The 21,173-nt window shown below is 42.0% G+C and overlaps 1 protein-coding gene across 2 annotated transcripts in view; it reads left to right on the top strand.

Moving 5' to 3' along the window:
* Positions 1–14,823, top strand: part of ACER3 (alkaline ceramidase 3) — an 80,273-nt gene extending 65,450 nt beyond the window's left edge. Inside the window, exons 7-10 of one of the 2 annotated variants that reach the window (XM_030886417.2) lie at positions 5,687–5,788; positions 8,681–8,785; positions 12,277–12,322; positions 12,967–14,823. In XM_030886417.2, the coding sequence (XP_030742277.1) occupies positions 5,687–5,788; positions 8,681–8,785; positions 12,277–12,322; positions 12,967–13,020 (307 nt within the window). In that variant the 3' untranslated portion in view covers positions 13,021–14,823. The remainder of the gene's footprint in view (positions 1–5,686; positions 5,789–8,680; positions 8,786–12,276; positions 12,323–12,966) is intronic. The other variant, XM_045293190.1, reaches the window with a different exon arrangement.
* Positions 14,824–21,173: the final 6,350 nt, after the last annotated feature.

Here is a 21,173-nt window from a genome sequence, read left to right as displayed (position 1 = left end):
GTTTTCTCCTCCAGATTGTTCATCCAGCCTATCTTATTTAGATTGATGATTTGCATTTTAACTCCATTATTGTCAGAGGATATACTGTGTATGATTTCAGTTCTTTCAAATTTGCCAAGGTTTGTTTTCTAGCCCAGAATATGGTCTATCTTGATAATATGCTCTGTGGGTATTTGAAAAGAATGTGTAGACTGCTTTTGTTAGAAGACTTATTCTATAGATATTGATTAGATTCTATTGGTTGATTATTGTTTTGTGAGTCCTCAAGACCACTCTCAATTTCAATGATTTGCTAGGACTGACAGAACTCAGGAAAACTATTATACTCATAGTTATTGTTTATTACAGTGAAAGGAGACAATATAAAACCAGCAAAAGAAAACATCACATAATGCATAGTCTAGGAGAAGTCAGATGAAAGCTCCCAGTTGTCCTCTCTCAGAGGAGTTGACCTGACAGTGCTTAATTTTCCCATCATTGCTGAATGGCATCACATGAAATTATTACCAACCAAGGAACCTCACCCAAATATTGGTGTCATTGAGGGTTAATCAGATAGGCTTGGTGTACCCACAAAACTAACCTAAGTTACTCAATCTCCAGCCCCAGTATGGGTCAAATCAATATACTATGGCCAGGACCTTAGTGAACAAGAAAAAGATGTTAGCGTGTTATTATTAACATTATTAACATAAAATACCTGTCATGATTAAGGTCTTAGTTCTTATACGAACACTCTTATCAGGTATGATAGTTCAAAAATTTAGATTATCTCTCAGGGTTCAGTCAAGGGCCAATCCTTTCTTTCTGTAAAAATGTGCAATGTCTACACAACATCTTCTGCATTAACTATAGCCAAAAACTTTTATTGCACAGTGTGTTGTTGAATTCTTCTGTTTCATTGTTAATATTCTGTCTAGGCATTCTACCAATTGTTGAGAGGGTTGTTGAGGTCTCTAAACAATGATGCTTGTTTATTTCTCCTTTATCAGTTTTTGCTTCATGTATTCTGCAGCTCTATGTTTTTTATGCAGACATTTAGGATTTCAATATCTTCTTGGTGGGTTGACCCTTTTGTCATTATGTAGTACTATACTTCTTTCTGTCTCTGGTATTCTCCTTTGCTCTAAATCTGCTCTCACTGGTACAAGTACAATTGTGAGGATACCCCAAAACCAGGCAGTGCTTCATTCTGTTGTACATCGATTACTATGAGTTGGAACTAACCTGATGGTACCTAACATCAGCAACAACAGAAATATACTATATCTCTGTTATTCGAGAATGACCAGCTGCCATCAGGTTTATTGCAAGTCTAATAATGACTCATGTGTATCAAGAATTATATGCTATACAAAGTATAGTGATGAAATCAGATGATATCTAGCTATCAGAAAGAATAGCATCTAAAGACTTAAAGGCTTGACTTAAAACAAGCAGCTATCCAAATGAAGTGACCCCTAAGTCTGGGTGATCCAAGGATTGTAAATAATAAAATACATGATCAGAGGAGAGAACTACATTAGAGCACAAATTCTAAGCACCCAATTTTGAGAAGGCTGTGATTGACCATTAAAGCCCAAAGTCCATTTGCAGAGTCCCCATGTGGATTAAGCCATGTTGACTCTCCTCCAAACATGGACCAAGATGTGAATAGCCTTGCCCTTAGATAGAATGCGTTGGAAAAGGCATTACCTCCACCTGCTGGACCAGTCCAGGAAGGGGCAATCTCCCTTGGGGGCTTGCCTGAGTGTGTCCCTGATGGAGACTACTGAACTAGGGAGTGTGACAGTCATGAATCATAACCTCACTGCTCTGGAGAGGCCCTTGGACCAATCGTGTAAGCTCCTCTGTCTACCACAACATGCATCTCCCAACCAGGGTCTTGTTTTCATTACAATCATAACTATGATGTACTAATCTGATGCCAACATTGTATTTGTAACAGTTTTCCTAGACTTTTCATGTTCTTTTTAAAATTCTGTATATCATCAAATCCTTGGGCACCATTATAACCTCGTGTTAACGGTTTTGCTCATCTGTTTAATGTCTTTTTCTTGTTCTTGCCCTAATTAAGACTTTAATAAATGTTCTCTTACAAAAGAAGACAAAGAAAATTTTATGCTAGATAAAGGAGCAGCCAAACTACAAACATGAAAGAGTGTAGGAGAGAGATCTTAGAAATTAAAATTTTGAAAAATATTATTGAAGAGTTTGAAAGACAGTTTAAAGAAGTCTCTGTGAGTGTAGATTTAAAAGAAAAATAGAAAGTTCAAAAACTTAATAGGGAAAAAAAAAACAACTTAATAGGGATATTGAATTAAAGAACACTCACTGCCATTAAGTTGTTCCAAATCATTGTGCATCTAGGAACCTTGATAGTAGAGTGGGTTACAAGTTGGACTGTTAACTACAAATTCGGCAGTTTGAACCCACAAACCAATCCACTCGAGAAAGATGAGACATTCTATTCCCATAAAAATGTGCAGTCAGGGGCAGCTCAACTGTGTCTTACAGGGTTGTTACGAGATGAATAGAGATACTTCCGGCCAGAATAGAAAGACCGGCCATTAAGAAAAGAAGTGAACCGAGAAAATGGAGTGGAGAAAACCATCAGCAAATAGCTGTAACTGAAGGGCGTGGATACTAGATTGAGACCACTGAGCTGGGGACAGAGCCACGCGTCATGGACAGCACCATGGAATTTCAGAACCCTAGAGCAAGGACGATATAAAGTTGGGGGTTAGGTATATACAAATATTCTAGACTCAGAATGGCTTTGTACTTAATCGAAGCCACAGCTGGAAGTTAGAAAACAATAAATATCAGTAGATTTAACATTTTAAAGAGGTCTTTTAAAGCAAATTTGCCCAATGTAACAATACATTGTTTGATTTCTTGAATGCTGCTCCATGAGTATTCATTGTGATCCAAGGACAATGAAATCCTGACAACTTCAATATTTTCATCATTTATCATGATGTTGCTTGTTGGCACAGTATGAAGATTTTTGTTTTTATGTTGAGGTGTGATCCATACTGAAAATGTGTGTGTGTACATTATTTACATGGACCTGTTATACATGATCATCATCTGCAAGTGCTTCAAGTTCTCCACTTTCAGAAAGCAAGATTGTGTCATAAATATCACAGGTTGCTAATGAGTCTTCCTCCAATCTTGATGCTACAATCTTCTTCGTATAGTCCAGCTTCTCATATCACTTCTTTAGCAAACAAATTGAATGCTAAGGAATATTAAGGAATGTAAGGATTCAACCCTGATGCTCATCTGTCATGATTTTAAAACATGTAGTATCCCCTTGTGCTGTGTTTGTTTTAATTGCCTCTTGTTCTATATGTAGGTTCCTTATGCGCACAGTTAAGTGTTCTGGAATTCCCATTCTCCATAATGCTGTTCATAATTTGTTAAGAACCACAAAGGTGGAATACCTTTTTTGTAGTCAATAAAACTCAAGTAAATATTTTTCTGGTATTCTCTGCTTTCAACCAAAATCCACGTGATGTCAACATTAATATCCCTCTTTCCACGTCCTCTTCTTAATCTGGCTTGAATTTGATAGTTCTCTGTCAGTGTACTTGCTGCAACCATTTTTGAATTAGCTTCAGCAAAATTTTACTTGCACATGATATCAATCTTGCTCACCTTGCTCTGCATTCTGTTGGATCACCTGTCTTTGGAATGGGCACAAATGTGGGTCTCTTCCAGCTAGTTGGCCAGATAACTGTCTTCTAAATTTCTTGGAGTAGAAGAGTGACCACTTCCAGAGTTGCATCTGCTTGTGGGAAGATCTTAATTGGTATTCATTGATTCCGGAGTCTTGTTTTTAACCGAAGTCTTCAGTGTAGCTTGGACTTCTTCCATCAGTACCACTGGTTCTTCATCATTTACTACCTCCTACAAAATGTTCAACATCAAGCAGTGACTTTGGGTCCAGTGACTTTGAGCATCCCTTCCTACATTGTTCAGTAGTACTTAGCACATGGAACCCTTCAGTACCCCCCACCCCTTTCAGGTCTGTCAGTTTGAGAGATGACAAGTTTGCGCCTCCATTTTGGTTTTATAACTCCGAGTCTTGGCACATTTCATTATAACCCTTTACTTTGTCTTCTTGAGCTGCCCTTTACAATCTTCAGTTCTTTTATGTCATTATTTCTTCCATTTGTTTTATAATCTTTTCTGACATCTACTTTGGTCTTCTCTTTCTTGCCTGTCTTTCTAATGACCTTTTGCTTTTTTCATACATGATGTCGTTAATGTCACCTCACAACTCATCCCATCTTTGATTATCAGTGTTCAGTGAATCAAATCTATTCTTAAAATAATCTCTTTACTTAAGGCCATAGTTTGGCTCTTGTGGACTGTTTTCATTGTCTTCAGCTTCAACTTAACCTTGCATCTGTTTCATAGTTTGTCCCTGCCCCTGAGCTTCTCCATCACCTCTTTCCAAAGATTCAGTCAGTTCGAATCCTGTGTTTTCCAGCATTTGAGGTCCGTGTGTATTATCACCATTGATATTGTTAAAAAAAAGGATATTGCCATGAATAAGTCCTTAGTCTTATAAAATTCTATCACGGGAGCTCTATGTCATCTCTATTACCACTGCCATATGTTCCAACCACCAATCCTTCTTTGTTTTCAGCTTTCACATTCCAACCACCAGTAATTATCAATGCATCTTGATTGTATGGCTGATCAATTTTAGACTGTAGAAGTTGGTAAAAATCTTCAATTTTTGTATCTTTGACATTAGAGGTTGCAATGTAAATCTGAATAAAAGCGATAGTCACTGGTTTTCTTTGCGTGAGTGTGGCTATTATCCTATCACTGACAATGTTGTACTTCAGAAGATGTCTTGTTCTTTATGACGATGAATGCAGCATCGTTCCTCTCCTGTTTGCCATTCCAGGCATAGTAGATCATAGGAGTCTCCAAAAAGGCCAGCACTCGCCTCGGATAGGGATAGTCATCCATTCTGCTTCACTGTTGACAACTTCCCGCTTTCTTAGGGTCTTTCTTCATACATTCCACATTCTGGTTACTAGTAGATGTTTGCCGCTGTGGTTCTCATTTTGAGTCTGTCACATCAGCACATGTGGGTCCCCAGAGCTCTACTTGACTGTGCTGTGAGGAGGCAACTTTGCCCGGTTGTACTTTGAGTGCCTTCGAACTTGAGGAGTCCCTTTTCCAGCAGTACGTCACGTGTGTGAGATTCCGTGTTAGTCAGTGATGTCTCAGCAACATGGCAAGCAATATATAAGCTGCTGTAATTTTGAGTCATTCACCAAGCTTCAGTTTCCACATATGTGAAATAGAAAGAATGTGTCTACTTCAGAGTGTATTTAAAGATTGCATATTACTTGTTTGTTACTGTGCCTCCTGGAGAGCAGGTGACCTGTCATTGTTACTTCTATTCCACCACCACCCCCCGCCTCTTCTATGGACTGAGAAAGTAGTCACGTTTTCAGGTTACCTCCTTAATACATTTAGCAAAGCCTTTGTGGCTCATTCTCAGTACCTTTTAATGGCTAAGAATAATAGGCAAATGTTAGAGGAGTGGATAAACAGGCTTGCTCTAACACTAATGAAAACCTTTTCTCAAGAGAGCAAAGACGTCAAGCTCTGATCATGACACTACTTGACACAATTTCATTTTGCTTCTCGACAGGGTTTATCCATGGCTTAGAGGACTTGGTTATACATCCTTGGGTATATTTTTATTGGGATTCTTATTGTGGAACATAGATAACATCTTTTGTGATTCACTAAGGTAAGATATAACCTCATTCCTTGAGAAATATTTCAGAAGGCACATTACACAAAGGCATATTAGAATTATTAGTGCTTTGAACTTAATTTTTACCATTGTTGAAATATAAAAGATATATAGATCAAAATGAAGTTAAATTCAGGGAATACCTATTTAAATTACCTAAAAGTTTAGACTTGAAAATATGTTATAACACCTGTAGGATTTTTATTTTCTTCTAGGTTCTTAACAGAATGATACAGTTAATCAAATATTAAGTAGGTCTTTAAAACCTGACTGGTCTGCTTTACTGAATACATAATAATCACTTCTAATTACATAATAAATGAAATACATGCATATAAATTTGCACTTTAATGTTATTTGCTAAGAAAGACAAGTGTTCCTTTTACCATCTGGTCATCAACTGTGTACTGACAAGAGTTTAATCCTACACTTAGGTTTCTAGACCTTACTCTACCACTTACTCTTTCCAGTCCTCGGCTTCCGTAAAATGAGTGTGTTAAATACGTTCAACTAATGAGTCCTTCCAACTCAAAATTCTATGAGCTATCAGTTTTGCATAATTCCAGAGATCAGAGGACTGTGTTGAATAGTACCACAGAGAGACAGTCAGCAAAGTTCAAGGAATAGGGAATCCAAGGCAGACGCTAACATATATGAGCCTAAAATAATACATGGCCATCTTGAGGTGATCGCTTTTGAAGATTATTGAGCCACCCCTTCGATGTTAGCACATCCTCTTTTCTACTTCTGTAGGTGTTTGAAATGTGTTGATAACGTTTAAAATGAAAACATGTTAATGCCTATGGCTACTTAACAACTTATGCAAGTCTACTACATACAAACCTTTATTAAACAAAATTTTTCAAAATGTGAAGCTGTTAGTTATCAACATATCCCCCATCGAGGTCTAGCCAGTTCTAAAGTTCTGACCCTTCCCCAGAGAATTCTGTGCTCTGCAATTGATACGGTGTTGAAACAGTAGCTTGGACATAGTTGAGGAGCAAAAAAGAAGTCTGAAGGGATAAGATCAGAGCTATAGGACAATGGGGTAGTTTTTCAATGAAATCCTCATAGGACAGCTCTTGTTATTCTCTGCACAATGTCTTGATGTAAAAAAAAAAATTCCTCAGCATAACTTTCTTGGCTGTTTTTTAACTAATGTAGTTTTCCATTTTCTTAAAACTTCTTCCTAATAAGCCCTTGTGATCATCCTCTGTAGTTTGAGAAAAAAACCTATCAAGACGACCCCTTGGAGTCCCCCAAACAATCACCACAATCTACTGAGCCAACCTCTTTGCCTTGACTTACACTGGTCCAGCAGCTCCCCTCAGAAGTCACTGTTTGGGTTGAATCTTTTTAAAGGTGCCCCAGTGTTACTGAGGCAATAATGCTAGTGAGTAAGGTTGGCTGCAGCCGTCAACAACTTACAGAGACATATTTAAACATAGTTTGTTTGGAATAAGCCTCTGTGTGTGTGTGTGTGTGTGTGTGTGTGTGTGTGTGTGTGTACTGGAAACCCTACTAGCAATATTTTTGACTTATCCTTGTACTGTTCGGATTTTAGTAGTCTTGTTTTTAAAAAATAAACTGTAGCTCAGTTAAACTATAGTATCTAAATGTGTTGTTGATATCTTTGAAAGCAAATATCCTGATTAAAAGTAGACTGTAATATTGAAATATTTACAGATGTAATAAAATATATGGATTTTGCTTCAAAATAACGTGGGAAGGAGAAAGTGGACAAGGGTGTAGATGACGCAAAATTCGCTATAAATTGGTGGGGGGAAATTGCTGAAGCTGAGTAATAAGTACATTATTAGTCTATTTTAACACATTTGAAATTACCCATAATGAAAAGTTAAGTAAAAGTGAACAAAAAAGTAATACAACTGACTCAGATAACCAAGATTTAACGAGCCTTGGTGGCATACTGGGTTACACATTGGCTTCTAACCACAGGTCAGCAGTTCAAATCCACCAGCCACCCCATGGGAGGAAATGAGGCTTTCTGTTTCCATAATGTCTGTTGTCTCGGAAGCCCACAGGGGCAGTTTTCCCCTGTCCTATAGATTCACCATGAGTCAGAATTGACTCGGTAACAGTGAGACAGGAGTTTCTACTCTGGCTTTTATCATTCTTTGGTGAGAATCACTAATCAAATCTAGTCTTAAGAAACAAACAGATTCTTAAACATGATATTTTAAAAAATTAAAGCCACCTAAGGATATGTAGAAGAATAATTTGTTATTTCACATTAGATTATATTCTCTAATAAATGAAGATATTAATATGTTAGTCACTTGCCCAGCACTAACAAGATGCTTAGGCAACTGAATTACCCTCTCTGGAGGTTAACTTCTTAATTTGTAAAGTACTGATAATATAGCCTCTTCAAAGAATCACTGACTGTGAAGTGAAAAAGTAGATACAAAATAACTTCATAGACTATATGGTGGTGTGCTAAAATCATAGTTATATGTAGCGAATACAAGGGGCATATATCTAGAAGAAGAAAAAAGTTCATGGATTAGTACATTACCAAAAACATTAAGAGTACTATTTTATATATAGAATGCCTTTTCAAACCTTTAGTCTGTTAATATGCTTTATTATTATCTCTCCAAAAGGAGAATAGACATTATACTTTTCTCACACTTATCTGATCAGAGTCTCTTCTTCACGGAATATCTGCTAGGAATCCTAACAGGATACATGTTAGAAAACAATACTGTAGACTGTAGTTTTCTTATGCCTACTTCAGAAAATTAAGTAATTGCTGTGTAACTGCCACAGTTAGTTAATTAATTTAACGTATAATATTTACTATATATACATAAATATTTAGCATGACATTTTTGTGTGCTTTGTTTTTCCTTCTCCACACAGGAGCGTTCGAAAGAAGATGCCACCCATCATAGGTGTTACCACACAGTTCCATGCATGGTGGCATATTTTAACTGGTCTTGGCTCTTATCTTCACATCCTTTTCAGGTGGGAACTGGAAGCTTTCTTAATGGTCGTAGATCTTGCTTTGTTCTTCTAATAGGCTGGTATAAGAAATTATGCCATAAAATAGCTAAACAGAGTATTTCCATAGGCAGCTCATGAAGACAAGATAAAATGCTCTGATGTTAGTGCAAGTAGGGTATAAGCGTTTCCAGTTCCTTGTTGATCAGGGTTTCTTTGTTTCCAGAGGTCAGTTGTTTTAAATGGGAGAGGCAGCCAGATGGCCTGCAGAGGGGACTGCGAAGGCATGCCTTTTACGCTTTCTCATTCCTTGGATAAGTCAGCCAGCTGCCCTTCTCTTTCCATGCTCCCGTCATAGGACGTCCACTGGAGGGCAGTCATTTACAGCAGAAATGAAACCCGAGCCCTCTCTGATAACGCCATTCAAGTGAGAGCCCCCATACCACTTTCTCTCTCTCTACTATGCTTTATTTTCATCAACAAATTCATAACCCACACACTGTCAGTCAGTTCCAACTCATAGCAACCCTAAAAGGCTCAGTAGAACTCAGGACTATAATCTTTATAGAAATCAATGGGTTCAAACGACCGACCTTTCATGTAGCAGCCAAGCACTTTAAGCACTGTGCTACTAGGAATCTTCACTTTATTAGCAGTTATGTCTTTAAGACACCATGGTAGCACCATGGTATTTGAAAGCACTCAGCCCGTAACTGGAAGGAGGGCAGTTTGAATCCACCAGTCACACCATGGGAGAAGGATGTAACTCTGTTTCCATGAAAATGTACAGCCTTGGAAACCCTATGGCAGTGGTGCTCCACCTTCCTCATGCCGCGACCCTTTCATACAGTTCCTCATGTGGTGGTGATCCCCAACCATAACATTATTTTCGTTGCTACTTCATAACTGTAATTTTGCTAGTTATGAATCATAATGTAAATATGATATGCAAGATGTATTTTCACTGTTACAAATTGAACATAATTAAAGCACAGTGATTAATCACAAAACCATATGTAATTATGTATTGTGAAATATTTATGTTTACCGGTGGTCTTAGGCAACCCCTGTGAAAGGGTCATTCAACCCCCAAAGGGGTCACAACCCACAGGTTGAGAACCACTGCCCTGTGGGAAGCCCTATTCCACCCTACGGGTTTGCTGTGAGGCACTATCAACTCAAGGGCAGTGGATGGGTTTGGTGGCTCAGTGGCTAAAGCATTCAGCAACTAACCAAAACATCAATGGTTCGAACCTACCAGCCATTCCACAGGAGCTAGATGTGGCTATCTGCTTCCATAGGATCACAGACTTGGACACACGATGGCGCAGTTCTATCCTTTCCTATTAGCTGTGAGATCCCTGTGAGCTGGAATCTACCTGACGGTGGTGGGTTTTGTTTGGTTTGTTTTTTTTATGCATTTATTTACTTGTTTACACCCCTTAACTAGAAAATAGGTTCTTCAAAAGCAAGGACTTTGCCTTATTCACTACTACCCTCCCAAATAATTAGAATTCTGCCAGCACATTACAAGTATTTAGTATTAAGTGTTAAATGATGTAATGAATGTGTGCATGGTGTCTCTTTGGCAGTGGACCAGGAATGTTTTGTCTCAAAATTTTTAATCTCAAAATTTCCCCTGTCTTCTCAAGAACTGAGATCTAAGATCTATGTAAAAAGAAGCAGAAAGTTTCTCCTAGAAGCAGTATGAAAACTTACTCAGGTGAAATTTTTAGAACATCTCACCTACTTGTAAAGCAGCTTATTCAAGTATCCTGAATTACTTACAGTTTATTTTCTGAGAGGTGTATAAAAAGTGTAGGGGTGGAATTCATGCTATGAAGAGTTCAAGGTTGTTCATCGTGGAAGCTCTCTTTAAATCCTGGTTCTAAGAGTATTTATTTTACTCTTTTGTAACTTATTAGTACATTGATTATATGAATTTTCAGCCCATAGCATATTGGAAATTATCAATTTAATTTAAAGAGACAGGATATGGGAGGAAAGGCATGGGGAAACTGACAAATGACAAAAAGAAGTATAATGCAAACCTCAAATTTGAAGCCCTCGTGTGTGTGTGTGTGTGTGTGTGTGTGTGTGTGTGTGTGTGTGTGTCTGTCTGTCTGTCTGTCTGTCTGTCTAAGCTCACTGGTTTTGCTTCTCTAGAGAACCCAGTCTAAGACAGTATCCAAAAAGGAACTGTGAGGCCTTAGACATTTGTCTTCTGGTACAACTTTATTTGATGGTCAAGAAGACGGGGTCCAAAACAGAAGTGACTTGTTGAAACCAGTTAGATTTCAAGGCAATAAAGTTTAATGTATTGGCCAAACATTAGACGACCTGAATTCAAACCCTGCCTCTAGCATTCACGAGCTCTGTCTCCTTGCATGAAATAGTGGAACTTCTGAGACCCTCTGTCACATGCGAAATGGGAATAATAATATCCACCTAATAAGATAATTCAAGAGTAAAACCTCGGTCAAAGCTGCCCAGTTGGGATATAGCTTAGCAGTTGAGAGCGATGGATGTTGCAGGCAGGAGTGGAATCCAAGTCTTCCCTGCCTCAGCGCAGGACTCTTCTTGGAGAGAAAAATATATGGTTAGGTTCATTTGAGAAAGTAGCATCCGAAAACCTTTTAGTATGAGTTTGTGTTTTAAGATAAGCATTCTTTCCGAATTAAATAATACTGGATGATCTCATTACAGTTCTAGTTGTGGACACCATGTAGTAGTGTCACAGCCTCATTAACTTACACAGGGCAGCGATGCATGCTCCTCTACTTTCTCGTTTAAAATACTTTTAAAATATATGTATATTTTTATATATCTTTGTGATATATTGTACATATCTAAATACACTTACATTGTCCACATAAAACTATGCATGTGCTGTTTTACGGGCAGTTTGGTGAATTTTTCAAGAGTAGATTTAACTCTCCCGTTGCCGTCTGCCCTGATTTCAGAATCTGAGCTCATCTTCCGAGGTGAGTCATTTTCAAGGATACAGTGAAAGGGACCTTCTGTTATTTCCTGGTAATCTTATGCCTGTCCTGGAGCCCTGTGTCGCTGATACTCATTCCCAGAGTACTAGAGGAAGACGATTTTAACCCTTACTCTCATATGGCCTCAAAGACGAACTGCTTATCATGATAAGAGTGATACCAGGTACTGAAGGAAAGCTGCCCGCTCAACAACGAAAGCCTTGAAGTCGCAGTCTATGAACTGATTATTCGTGTGTCTTCCTTAACATCCTGACACGTATTCGACACGAACACTGCTGGGGGAAAGCATTGTTTGCAGAACAAACCAAGGCTATACCAGTGTTTCCTTTTCTTTGGATATTAAGGGCCTTCACTCAATCGTGGAAAAAAAGTAGAATTAAAAGATGATGGAAGTTTTCCATGAACTTTTTGAAGCCCCCTTAGTTAGGCGCTGTGCTTAAATGTGCTGGTAGGCCAGGTTACACAGATTGAAATTAGTCTGAACAACTTTTCCCCACCCTCCTTTTCTTTCAGTTTATATACAAGAACACTTTACCTAAGATACAGGCCAAAAGTGAAGGTAAATCCACTTCCTAGGTCTATGGGGGTGGGGGCGGGGACTGCGGCCTGTTGGGAGGCTGGGGTGGAGGTGGGAGAGAAGAGGGAAGGAAGAGGAAGTGGAGCGAGCTTCGGCTTTGGAGCCAGAAGGCATTGACTTTTTAATACTCTACTTATTTGCTACTTATGTGTGGTCTAGTCTTTTGCCTTGGCTTCTTCAACACTAAAAAAAGCTGTTGTGCAGTGAACACAACTGTTGCTGAATTGTGCACATAAACATGGTTGAAATGGCAACTGTCTTGTTACACCTATGTGACCACAATTACAAAATGCTTATGCTCAGTTAAAAATAACATAGCTATTAGTAGCTATGTTGTAGAGTTGTTTTGAGGATTAGATTTAGTGCACCGCTCCATACTTGACAGTGTGAATGCTTCATACATTAAAATCAACTAAATAATAAGTCTCTGTGCTCTGGCAGAAACCTGGAAGGGTTATGGATTGTTTTCTTTGACCTTCCTGCTGTGAGCAGGCAACTAAGACCATTACTCACTAGCAGACCTGCCGAGCACTGCAGTCACTGCCTCATGGTTCTCTGTCTCTTTCAGGGATAACATAGAACAATTTTACCTTCTCTCATTTTTGTCCTAAATTGTTTCCAAACAGTTTCTCCTTGGAATCTGGCCAGTGATCCTAATTGAGCCTCTCAGGAAGCACTGATGAATTATCCTGCCAAGAAAACAAATAAAAAAGCTGCCTGCCATCATCCTGACAGAATGAATAAGGAAAATCTCAAAGATCCGTGGGTTGAAGTAGATCCTGACCATCACAGCAAAGGAGTGGCTCTTTCACAAAGGCTGCCGCCAGCCAGGCCAAGAAGGAGTTGAGCCTCCAGGGTGCTTAGCTCCTTTCTGTAGCTCATTCCTTCTCCTCCTCCTTACCCTAAATGTTCAGAAAGAAACAGATATGATGTTTATGTACATAATGCAAATTCTTTCATTTTAAAAGCGGGCTTTTCTTAACAGGTTAACAGTTCCTCTTGGTCATAGGAAATGTAATCTTTTTGTTTGGGACAGGGTTGCATGTGATTCATGCCTTTCCTCTAAGATCTGCAATGTGTCTTTGATGAAGTAATGAAAGCGGTCAGCTAAGGACTGGCAACCCCATCTCCAGATGGTCAACTATGAGCCAGCACTTCCCTGTGGCAGCCTCGAGTGATAGTTTTGTCATTAACCTCACAGGTGGCTTTCCAAGGTGAAAACCGGTGGGATTCTAGATAGTGTATCTCTGTCTGCCTCTGGAAGAGTCAAAGTGTCTGTCATAAGCCAGCCCCGACCTGGCACTGAGGTCTCCGCACTCCCCTCCCGGGATGCCCAGGAGACTGGGGTTTGTGTGTGGCCACAGCTCCGCAGGGTGGTGTTTGTCCTGCAGCCTTTCTGAAGATCTGGAGGAGCCTGTTACACTTCCAGCCAGTGGGGCGGTGGTAGATGTCACGCTTTTTATGGCCAGGCAAACCTGACTAGCTTGCAATCCTCCATTCGCCCAGCATAACCTTTTTAAAGTTATCTGTGAATATTGGTATGCTCTGACATGTTACCTTTTGCAGCATGTTTTTGGGTCTCAAAGACCTGGGTCATGCCCAGGAAAGGTGATCAAGATCACTAGAGCTAAAATGATCAGGATCCTGTCTATATAATTGTTAATTTCTTTCATTTTTTGAAAGAAATAAGAGATGAGCTGAGAACAGTTTTCCATAACTTCTAACTTGCAGAATTCCTCAAAATTAAAGTGCCAAGAAAGGGCAGCACAATCTCATTTTAAAGAAGCTATTCGTAATGTAAGTTCGAGAGTATAGTAAACGGAACTACTTTTCACGAATGTGACACCTGCCTGAGTGAAAACCTGATTTGACTCCACTGCTCATACCTAAATCACCGTCACTGTAGCCTGCACCATCTAGCAATTCCGTGGCCCTTCTCCTGCGTTCTGCACGAGGCCGTGATCCAGATGCGCCTTCACCAGTTGCGCTGAGTCAGTTACTCAAGGCAGCCCCTGAGCAGTTGCACTTTTCAGAGCAGAACTGTGCTTCGTAAGGTTGTCCATGGCTGTGATCTTCCAGAAGACTCAGACATTTCTTCCAAAGCACTTTGGGGTGGATGCAAACTGCCAGACTTTCAGAAAGTAGCCGAGCACTTGGCCAGTTCTCAACACCAGAACCAACCCCAAACCCACGGCCATAGATGCGATTCCGACTCAACAGTGATGCTGTAGGACAGAGAACGGCTCCTCTGGTTTTCCAGGACAGAGCAGCAGCCTGACACATCTCTCCTCTGCCGCCCACTCCCAAACGCTGACCTTTTGGGTCACAGCAGTGCCACTGTGCCACCTGGGTTCCTCAACACCAGACAGTGCCCCATGGAGCTACAGCTTCAAAAGAAACATCCTGTTTTTCTTAAGCCCCTGCATTCAGTTATTTAGTCTGGCCTCTGTTAAATCAAAAATAAATTTTGACGTTTTTCTTCACCTATTGACCCAAGCTTTAGTCCTCTTCCGCTGCAGTGCTGTTTTCCTGCCCTTCATGCGCTAATGCTCTGCCCCCGCCTTGACGATCTTCAGCTGAGAGAAACACTGGCCAAAACAAATGCAAGGGAACTGGCTGTGGAGCTCTGTTCCTTAGGAGGCTCTGAACCTGAGGTGTACACACACACACACACACCACCCCCACCCCCGCACCCCAGGGACTCTCTCTTCTTTTGCCAGAAGAGCCTGACATCTGGCTGCATTCCACCCACAGTGGGACAGGCTGCCAGCTATGGTACATTTTCTAGAGTCGGTTTCACACTGTTCCCTTGCCGGCCATTTCACACAAATGCACTTCTGCACACGAAGAGTCTACATATTGAAACAAAGGCACATCCTTCGTGGCAATGCAGGTGGGACATACAGGGAGCCCACCTGGTACTGCATTTACCCCCGGTCACCCAAGGAGCCCTGGCCCAATGCAGACCACCTTTGTCAACCAGCACCTTCCTGGAGAGGCATCTGCACCTGGTCACTTGTCATGCCTTGGCCAGTTCTTCAAAGACCGGCTCTGTTGTGAAAGTAGCCCCAGAGCTCAGCATACTGCAGCATTTTTAGCAGTGTTGTGCAGAAAGCCAAGATTGAAGTCTGGCCCTTTAAATTCCAAGTCAGCTGTGCCTCTGGCAGGTCTTGCCTTTAGCACCCTAAGTAACACACTCCAGACTGTCAAGGATAGGGACTCACTGCTGATCCGGCTATTGCTAACCTGCCTCTATGGCAGTGGCTGCCCCAGGTTGCTCTCAGGTGCTGGGTGGGCATGAAAGGGTCGAACGGCCCTGCCCTCATCCCTTGTTTTCTAGGGAAACTGTTTACCTAGAGTGCACAAAAAGCCTCTTTCTTGCTGAGCAGATAATGGCTTGTTTACAGATCACCGGATGTGAACAGTGCTAGAAAACCCGAGCACCCTCAGGGAACATGAAGAGCAAGTTGCTGGCACCTGTGGAAACATTTTCACTCCGGAAAGTTCAGAGCACTTTGTCTTTTCAGGAAAAGTAGGTGGAAGGTGGTCGAGTGCATCTGCTTGATCCCTCCTTGATTTGGTGCTTTCCTGAACCATCCACCACCCGAAGGGATCACTTTTATGCTGTGAGATCACACCAATTGATGATTAGCCAGAGAAACAGTCCTTCGAATCAAGGACCCCACACGGTGGCTTTTGACTTAGCAGAAACGGAGCAGATAGTAGGGTTTAGTCATGATGCTAAATTCCAGGATGACTCATCTGAGCTTTTCTTACACTGAGGTTGCCTGTACTAAAGACAGGAGGCATGTGTCAAAACGAAGACCAAAAACTCCAGCTACACAACGCAAGAACATCTTTCACTGCCTAAGGATAGAGTGTCAGCAGCTGTCAGCATTCAGCCAGTGTACCTCCAAGTATCTAGTTATATTCTTCATGAGTGGGGAGTCATTGGTTGAGAAATTTGCGTTTTCTGCCCCACACCCCAACTCCGCATTTACTTGACAAAAGACATTCTTTTGACCCTGTGGTGTATGAGTATGTGTTTACATAAAAGGGATGTCAAAGAGACCCGTTATCATTAGAATTTGCCACACTGGCAATTTGCAGATCTACCTCTGCCCTACATTTTGCATCATAACGATGCCACAAAATAACCTTTATTTTTCAATATTGTTGACAATATCCACTTAAGATTCCGCCAGAAGTAGTTACACCCCTTGTGGAGGGAGCTGCCAGGGTGGGGGTGGAGAGGGGGTCATCAGGACACATCTGTCTGGAAAAGGGCAGTGCAGGATTTCTAGCTGCCTTAAGAAGAACACCTTTTCCTTGTGTCTGGAAGTCCCCACTGCCGTTGCTGCTTGTGCAAAGAGACCTTGTGGCCATGCCCAGGTAAGGGCACTGCCTCACTCGTTGGTAGTGTTTTGACTGTGGTCTAAACTTTTGCCTGGAGTGAAGCTGTGGTAATAGTTGAGAGTAAGTAGAAAGTGTGAGGAATGACAGCCTTCGTGAAGTGGTCGCATGTTCTCCGACAGGCACACAGCAGTGAAGAGGACAAGTGGTGGCTACAGAATGTCTGCTGCTGTGAGGCCGTTTGCAGTAAACCCCTCCTACCACCCCCTACCCCCAGTCTGGTGTAAAAGCTAAACAGTTCTTGACACCACAATTTCAATCCCTAGTGCCATTTACAATGCCACCTTTCATAACCCAAGCCAGTGAGGCTTTTTTGATTTGCAGTTGGTGTAGAAATGATTGATCAGACGAATATTTCTTTCATACTAGAAAACCTGAGAACCTAGCTCAAGAAATTCCATTGCAGACTTGCAAAGGACCCAAAGTGCCCCACTCTGCTTAGCTCAGCAGCTGGCTGTGCTGGATTGCAATTCCTTTGTAACCCACACTAGCAATGCCTGCGACTTGCTGTGAAGTGCACAGCATTGGTACTTGAACTGAATTGAGTCATTAATGATGTAAATATTCATAAAACCACCACAAAGTTTCTCTGAGACTTTTCTGGCCATGCCAGAGCTGCAAAGCATATCGTTTTCATGCTCAACTTGGGTTTGCAGGCAAGCACATGTTATTTTAAAATCTGGAAGCATCTAAATAGGACTCCCTGCAAATCCTTGTTCTGAGACCATCTGTACCTATAGGAAAACTGTAAAAGCATGGTATAAAATGGCGCTAGAACAGGGGTTGGCAAACAGTGGCCCACGGGCCACGTAAGGCTGTGAGGGAAGCATGCTACGCATTGAAAGTAGTGTTGAAGAAGAAGGGAGAAGAGCAGATTGATACCATAGGTGGTATGTACTCCACTGTCAGCTTGCCTCCCTCCTCTGCTCTGGGCCTCAGCAGAAGTGCACCCCTGCAGTGATTTCGGGGTGCATTTGCCAGGATGGAAATAGCACATCCATACAGTGGTTCTCCACCTTCCTAATGCTGCGACCATTTCATACAGTTTCTCATGTTGTGGTGATGCCCCCCCCAACCATAAAATTATTGTTGCTACTTCATCACTGTCATTTTGCTTCTGTTATGGATCGGGCAATCCCTGTTGAAAGGGTCGTTCGACCCCCAAAGGGGTTACGACCCACAGGTTGAGCACCACTGATTTAAGACTTTTTTGTTAGATGTAGTCATAGAATTTGGGTTTGAATATTTATATGATAGAATTATTTTTCCACACCAGTTTTGTGACAGTGGTCTGCAGCCACCTGCTGCAAAGTGCTTCAACTCGGGAGAAAAGACTGAGCAAGGCCAATGATCCCACTGTCATAGCAAAGCCGATTCTGCCCCATCATATAAAATGCAAAGGCTGGCTGCATGTAGCTCTTGAGTGCAAGCTCCCAGAAGTTTGAGATGTACTTGTAAACCATTTTTCCTTATGTCATATAAATGTGTCGTGTGATTTTTCAAGGAACTAAAGAACTATTGAAGTCACTTTTTAAAAAACTTTCTAAATGAGTAAGTTCAAAGTCCTTTCCACAATTAACTCTGGTTTCTTTTCAGCTCTTTTTTTCAAACTACATTGTTTTATACCAATGACTAAGTGAATCTATTTGAGAAACTTGTTATAAATTCCCATGTAATGTGCCAATCAGACATTATTTTCTGTCCAGCATTTCCATACTTTTAATATTGGTGAGTCATATATCGATGTGACCACCAGTACAACGTCCAAGCTAAATGTAATGTCTCCTGCTTTCACATTTGTTGCCGATGAAATGTGCGCTAACAATTATTTACTAAACACATAGATTTACTGGATCTTTACAAGCAATGCCGCCCCCTTCGGGGATCCCAAGCCTGCATATTCACCTTTCCCCATTTGATTTGCCAATATTTTTTTCTAGAAAATTGTAGAATAATGTATTCTATTGAATGTGCTATAAGCTAGGCTATATTTCCACATTAATTACCTCTGTATAATTGAAGGTATTAAATGATACTGTTTTGACTAAGTCTTCTGTAATGTTGTAGCCCTGGCTTCCAGTTACTAGTTGCCTACACTTACATGATTGCAGGGCCTCCACGTCTGCTCACGCAGCTTGCACACTGCACACAGGCACCCACTTGGAGAATGGAGGTGAACAGAATCTCGCCTGTGCTCATCTGGCCCAGATAGGTGCCTTGGTAGGGTTGCATCTCAGAGGATATGCCTTTTCCCAGTTTGATAACGGGAGCAGTGTGGACCACCGGTGATCCCGTGCCATTGTGCTGGGCCTTTTGTGTTCCTTAGAGGCAGTACCTTTCTACTCCAAACCTCGATACGCTGTGGCATGGAAGCAAACGCTTCGGTTTAGTGTTTATCATCTATTAATACCCAGCATCCTCGCCTTCAAGAGCTCTGGAGTAAGCACGCAAACCTTCCAGCTTCATGTCACAAAGATGGGCAGATTGAGAAACAGAGACATTAGGTGCGTAAGACCCGTGCGAAGATGGTTTCCATCTTTGGCAATGACCAAACTGCCACGGACAGGGTTTAAAGCACCCTTCAGCTCACCTGCTTTGCTCTTCAGCTGCCCTGGTGGCACCCTTTCAACAAGCCTGCCGCACTCTCCCAGTCGATGTTGACCATACGGCAGATTTTTTTTTGTGCCTGGGAGGGACAGCCTGCCCCAGGCAACACAAGGATGCTTGCCACAGATAAACCCAGAAAAGTGAATTTGCAAAGAAGTTTGGACTTGATGGCAGTGAATAAAGAGTTATAGTCTCAGAAGCCCACAGGGGCGTTCTGCCCCGTCAGCCCTGCCTCCTGCACTGCCCCACTATAGGGTTGCTATGAGCCAGAACCAGCTCACTGGCAAGTAGTTTGAGCTTTGGGTTTGTAAGAAGCAGCTGGATGTGTGACACTATGGGTCAGGTGTTCTGGTCAGTGGGTCAAGCTCCATGGAGACAAGTCAGGCTGTGTGTTTCCGTAAAGATCCCTGGTCTAGGAGAGCATGCATAGGATGGATCACTGAGTCGCTGCCCACTCGATGGCAATGGGTCTGAGTGGTTTTTGTTTTATTGGGAGGAGAGAGGAAGTCCCAGGATGGGAGCCTGGGTGTCACATGCAGTTGCTAGCCAAAGCATTAGGAACCCACAGCCACTCTGCAAGAAAAAGACGTAGCAATGGGCTTCTGTCAAGATCACAGCCTTCAAAGCCCCACAAGCCAACTCCACGACCAGCTGGACAGCAATGGGCTTTGCTCTGTTGTCGTAGAGAAGAAAGTAAGAACTCTCAGGCTCGGTAAGGAGAAACACCTTATCCAAATACAATTTTTAAAAAACATAACCAAACTCAAGTAGATGGCAGCTCATAGTGGCCTATAGGGCAGGGTAGAGCTGCCCCACTGCGTTTCTGAGATTGCAACGCTTTATGGAAGTAGAAAGGCCCATCCTCCCGCAGACGGGCTGGTGGTTTCAAACGACTGACCTTGAGGTTAGCAGCCCAACAAGTGACCACTACGTCACCAGGCAGGACTCCCTCCATATGCTCTAGTCGGTGTGAATCCTGAACTCTGGCAGCTTCCTGTCACCATGACAGGCAAGCACATAACCTCCATTTTACAGGCAAGGTAAGCATTAATGTTCAGAAGGGTCAAAACCATCGAAGTTGAGGACCTGCTGCATGACCCCGAAGGAGCTCTAGTGGCGTAGTGGTTTAGCGCTGGCTTCTAACCTACTAACCCACCAGCCGCCCCAGGAGGAAGATGTAGCAGCCGGCCTCCCTTCAATGTCTAGAAGAACGATAACAATATGTACAAATATGCCTGATACAACTGAAGGATGGATTATAATAAGAGTTGTAAGAACCCCCAATAAAATGATATTTTCTTTAAAATTAACAATTATTTTAGAATGGGGGGAGAGATGTACAGCCTTGGGAACCCTCTAGGCAGTTCGGCTCAGTCCTATAAGGTCGCTGTAGTAGAAGTCGACTCCAACCGGCTTGGCTTCTGCTTTGGGCGTGACTCAGCTACCCCTTCCCTGACGTCCAACTGCTGGAATCGCCAGGGCTAGGGAAGGCTGTGTGCCCTGAGCAGCCCTGGCATGGCGCCCGCCTGCCTCTTCCTGGGCACCAAGCCTGGTTCTGTGCGGACAGCGCCTGTGGGTCGCGGTTCCAAGCTTACCTGGCGACTTTCCACGAGTGGGGACGCTGCTCCAAGTCCTGAGTTCCGATCCGCGGCCTGGGAGCCTCCTCCCCGTACACTGCACACCTGCCTCTGGCATCTGCGGGGCGTTCCTCTGGCATCTGCGGTAGGTAAATCTGGATCCCTGGATCAACATCACTTGGAACCCAACCTCACTAGGGTCCGAGAGCAGGGAAAATGATGGGCGGGGCTCACTC

The sequence above is a fragment of the Echinops telfairi genome, unplaced genomic scaffold, assembly GCF_000313985.2.
Source record: "Echinops telfairi isolate 266 unplaced genomic scaffold, ASM31398v2 ScPeMD7_1713;HRSCAF=2227, whole genome shotgun sequence".
Classification (NCBI taxonomy): Eukaryota; Metazoa; Chordata; class Mammalia; order Afrosoricida; family Tenrecidae; genus Echinops; species Echinops telfairi.
This window is presented reverse-complemented; position numbering and strand designations above follow the sequence as displayed.